Source organism: Zophobas morio, unplaced genomic scaffold (genome assembly GCF_036711695.1).
Source record: "Zophobas morio isolate AGI-343-1 ecotype UQ-CSIRO unplaced genomic scaffold, CSIRO_AGI_Zmor_V1 ptg000011l, whole genome shotgun sequence".
Classification (NCBI taxonomy): domain Eukaryota; kingdom Metazoa; phylum Arthropoda; class Insecta; order Coleoptera; family Tenebrionidae; genus Zophobas; species Zophobas morio.
The window spans coordinates 17,328,986-17,334,156 of NW_026972116.1; the positions used below are offsets into that span (position 1 = coordinate 17,328,986).

At 36.7% G+C, this 5,171-nt stretch overlaps 1 protein-coding gene across 1 annotated transcript; it reads right to left on the bottom strand.

Annotated features, from left to right (window-relative positions):
- Nucleotides 1-4,093: 4,093 nt before the first annotated feature.
- On the bottom strand, nucleotides 4,094-4,940 carry LOC135127348 (histone-lysine N-methyltransferase SETMAR-like). The gene is made up of 2 exons (XM_064053794.1): nucleotides 4,479-4,940; nucleotides 4,094-4,426 (listed from the first exon to the last, which is right to left on the bottom strand). The coding sequence occupies exons 1-2, from the start codon at nucleotides 4,938-4,940 to the stop codon at nucleotides 4,094-4,096; spliced, it is 795 nt and encodes a 264-aa protein (XP_063909864.1).
- Nucleotides 4,941-5,171: the final 231 nt, after the last annotated feature.

Sequence of the window (5,171 nt, forward strand, 5' to 3'; positions counted from 1 at the left end):
ATAGTAAATGTTGATTAGGTCATCACAAAATTGTGTGAAGAAAAGACTCAACTCAAAAATGCTGAATATGTTTCATTATACTTTTGGTGCGAAGGAAGTTCTGTCGAAAAAACGGTCGATCAATTTTTTGACAATGGTTGATATAAATAAAACTCAGTAGATGCTCATACTAGAAATACGAAGTATCTACTCGAATATCAAATCAAAATATTTCTAGATTTTTGAGATGATACTAATACTTCAGTAAGTAACAGTTGATGCTCAAGTAGCATCTCGATACAACAAAAAATGACAACAGTGACAGTGTTCACCCATCAAGGCAAAAATCGAGTCACCAAAATATAAGTTAGTATGGGGTAGACACCTTGAGATGGGAATCTCTATGGCCAGTGTTAGAAAAAACGCACTGCACAATTTATGCATAAATAAAAGTTAATTACATGAAAAGTTTTCGACATTCCTGCTCCTAATGTGTTTTTCAAACTGAATGCACCTTTTGACGACGTTCCACGATCATGAAAGTCACCATATTTACTTAAAATTCACTTTTACAACGATCCTACTGGTTTTCTAAGCTGCTTTACAGACAGCTCAGTTATTTGCCACGCCGATGCTCGTTTCTAGATTAAATGCTCACAAAACGCGTAGATGTTCAGTTTGTGTCCGGGGAGATACAATGTTTCCAAGTAGGTACTCAGTACATAGAGTAGATGCTCAGTATATAAGAGTAATAATGAAGTAGGTACTTCGTACTTCGAATATGAGTATCCACTCAGTTTTATTCATACCACCCAATCTCTCGCTTCAATGTTTGATTATATTGATTATGAGCACAACGCTGATCAACTTCCATATCCGAATTACCCCTGAAATAAATCATTGCGGTTTGCACCTGAGGTAGTTCGTCGCACATTTGGTTGACTTCGTGGACCTATGTGAGCTTGTCGTCTTCTCGTCATTTTAATGAACTTCATAAAACGACACAGAATTATTTTCACAGTCAATCAAATCTGTAAATTTTGTCTTGAGAATTTTAAAATATTGAAAACTTCAAATTAAATCCTCGAATAACGGTAAAGTTTGAGGTTTTGTCGAAACCAACAAAGTGAATATAGGTAAATAGAATGGCAGGATCAAAATGAATAAGAAACTTTCGCAATGTGTAATTAAATTCACTTTAACCAAGACTTTTCTTAAAATAAACGACGTTTTTTTTTACGAAAAAACAAAGAACGATTTGAAATGCTTTTCACAATCGCACGGAAGAATTAGTTTTGTATGACACGTCAGTTAGACGACAGGTCCGTCAGAAACGCCAACTATTGAAATTAATTCGAAGTGGCGATTCCCATACAAAATTTTTAGAATTTTTTTATTTTTTAACTGTTCTTTTGAGTTATCGTTATTTTTTTATTTATAAACCATCCCCGTAATATAAAAAATTTTTGAAATCGGTCAAGCCGTTTTTGAGTCTTAGCGAGACAAACAGGAACAGCAATTGATTTTTATTTTATAGACGATTAAAAAATGGGGGTTGGTGGTAGAAAGGTGAAAATTTAGGGTTATGTGTATTTTTTGATGCCAAATCTTAAAAAAATAAAAATAAAAAATTTTGTCCAAAAAATAGACAAACATTTTTTAGGGTGGGCCACCCTTATCACTTAGGGGTTTAAAAAATAGTTTACAACCTATTGTCAGACCTACCCAATATACTAAAAAATTTCACAGAAATCGGTCAACTCATTTCGGAGAAGTTCGGTTACAAACACTGTGACGCGAGAATTTTATACATAATGCATTATTATTTTAGAACAAATTTCATTACCATAAAAAAGGTTATACTGACTCGACCTTAAAAGATAGACATATGCTGTAGGGGACTTTTCTTTAGAACTTTTAGAGGGGAACAATTTCGTCATACATGATTTTTACGTAACTTTAGCCGTTTAAGCAGCGTAAGCAACGGAAGCTGTCAAAGGAGGAATAATTTTCCCGTTTTTCCGAATTTTTCATTGCTACTTCGCTCCTAATGATCGTAGCGTGATGTTATTAGCTTATATGTAGATATGATACATGGACTATCCAACACAAAAAGATTTTTTGAATTTGAACCAGCAGTTTCTGAGATTAGCGTGTTCAAATAAACAAAAGCTTCAGCTTTATTATATAAGTATAGAAGTATAGATTAACAAGAGACAGCTTTGGATATATGTATATAGTTATGTATAGATCTAGCTGTAAACCGTCCAGAGCTAGATTTTGAAGTGCTAAACTATAAGGGGGCCCAGTGTTAACTCTCAGGAACAATGTTTACATTGTTACATAAGTATGCAAAAATAGAGCAATTTTTTTTCAGTGAAGCTAAATGGAGCTGGATTAGAAGAATTTGGAGCTGTGTGTTACATTTTATATTAGAAAACCGTTATTGCCACAAATTTCAACCACTTGTGGTCTCTAAAGTGTCACGTTATCACAATATATTTGATCAAGAGAGTTTTTTATAATTTGATTGTGCATGCTATTATTTTGTGTTTTTTAACGACAAAATATAATAAACCTTTGCTGATAATATTGTTACGAAAGAAACCCGTACTCCGCCGCGGTACGACGTCTATGGGTTCTAGTAGGTACGGCCATGATGACTCATCGTAGGTAACGGCGGATGGAGAAGAGCCTGGAAGCAGAAGTCGCGAGTGTGTGCTCCAGAGAAGTCTAGAAGCTGTGACGGAGGCGTTTCGAGAAGGATCGCGTGGCTGTTCAAACAGCAATCACCGTCGAGAGCAGGAGAGTGGAGTTCAGTGAATGTTGAGAGAAGCCAGTCAAGTTGCCCAGGAATTGTTTCATTCATAATCGCTGTGCAGTTAGTCGTGTACATTCCGGTTAGTACGAAATAAATTGTTGATTTTTACCCACGCCGATTTTAAACACCCCTTTATCGTAACACTAGTGTCAGGAGTGGGATTTAAAATTAATAAGTGATTTTACGACGAACTATGGGCAGATTCGACAAGAATTTTGAAGAAACTAGAGTTCGAACTGCAGCAATGGAGGAAAAGATCATGGCTATGCTTGCAAAAATGGACGAAAAACTGGATGCAAGAAACAAGGAAATGAACGAGAAAATGGATGCAAAAATGGAAAAATTGGACAAAAAGATGGACACAAGAAATAAAGAAATGGATGAAAAAATGGGCGCCAGAATAGAAGAAATGAACGAAAAGATGGACGCAAAAGATCACAAAATGAATGCGACAATAGCAGAAGTGAACGGAAAAATGGAAATAATGGACGTGAAAATAAGTAAATAAGCAAATCAGCCTAACTGAAATATTCCAAAACGATGTGGAGGCAACCAAGAATGAAATAGAAGAAATCAGAGAAGAAATGAAGGACGTAGACACAAATTTGGAAAATGTGGAAAATACTGTAGGACGAAAAATGGTCCCAATGGAGCATCAGTATTAAATGAAAAAAATTTAAAAGTTAATGAAAAATACAGCAACAACTGGCCTTTGTAATGTATTTTCTGCCTACAGAACATATCAACTGCCCACCCCTGATGGTCAGACGCCTTGGTCATCGTACAAGAAGCAGTTGAAGCAGCAGAAACAGCAAATTCTTGGGAAGAAGAACAGAAAACTACAGCCTTGGTGATAGCTCTGAGAGATGCAGCGCTAGATATACTTCAAATCTTATCTGACGAAGATATAAGCAAATAATATAATACAATATAATATAATGTATAGTGCCTTAACTGCTGCTCTAGAACTGTGATTTGGGGATGAACATCTAAACCAAGTTTTTGCCGCCCGATTAAAGACAAGAACATACGAGGACTGTTTGATAAGTACCCGTTTTAAGAAAGAGAAAGCATTTTTTTTAATTCTGTATATTTATTTCTCAACCTAGTCTCCTTTCAACTCTATACACCTCGACCAGCGATATTCTAACTTTTTTAACCCATTCAAAAAATATTATTTATGAAACTCTGCAAAATAAGCCTCTGTTTCATTGATTACTTCGCCGTTTGAAGTAAACCGCCTTCCTCCAAGCCATTTTTTTAGATTTGGAGATAGATAAAAGTCACAGGGTGCTAAATCTGGCGAATAGGGAGGATGCAGCAGTAATCCATAGCGTAATTCAACCAGTTTTGCCGTGGCAATTGCAGACGTGTGAGCCGGTGCGTTATCATGGTGAAACACAACTTTTTTTTCGACAAATGGGGCCGTTTTATCTTTAATTCAGCATCAAATCGGCTCAATAGGCTAGCATAGTACTGCCCTGTGATTGTTTTGCCATTTTCCAAATAGTCTATGAAAATGATGCCATGCGAATCCCAAAAAACAGTAGCCATAACTTTTCCGGCCGAAAAAACCGTTTTCGCTTTCTTTGGCGCACGTTCGCCGGGTAGAGTCCCTTGTTTTGACTGTTTTTTGGCTCTGGAGTTAGTGGTGTATCCACGTTTCGTCAACACTCACGTAACGCCTTCGAAACTCCTTCGAATTGTGCTTAAACATATTCAAGCAATGTTCCGAAGTTGTAACGCAATTCCGTTTTTGCTCCACTGTGAGCAAACGCGGCACCCATCGTGCCGATAGCCTTCTGATGCCCAGTTTTTCTTGAAGAATGTTGTGCACACGTTCGGTTGAGATGTTTGGAATCTCAGCAATCTCTCTGATCTTCACCTGACGGTCTGCTAAGACAATATCGTGGATTTTGTTGACCATTTCCTCAGTAGTTACTTTAATCGGACGACCTGGGCGCTCTTCATCCAAAACAGATGTTCTGCCACGTTTGAATTCGTTGAACCAGTATCTGATGGTAGTTATCGAAGGTGCTTGGTCCTTATAAACTGCCTGCAACTTGATTTTGATTTCTTCACACGTTTTCCCATCCAAAAAAAGAAATCGAATCACAGATCCATACTGCTCTTTTTCCATTTTTGCAAAAAACACAAAATTGTCAAGTTTCAATAAGTGATATAACAAAACTACTTAACAAATTTGACTGAAATTTTGACAAGCCTCATTTGAAAGATGGCACTAGACCATGGCATACAAATTTTGGGTCAGTGGTACCCACAGTCCTCAAACACGGGTAGTTATCATACAGTCCTCGTAGAAAGTTGAAGAGTTTCTGCAAGAATTTGAAGCAGATGTCAAAAAAATGGT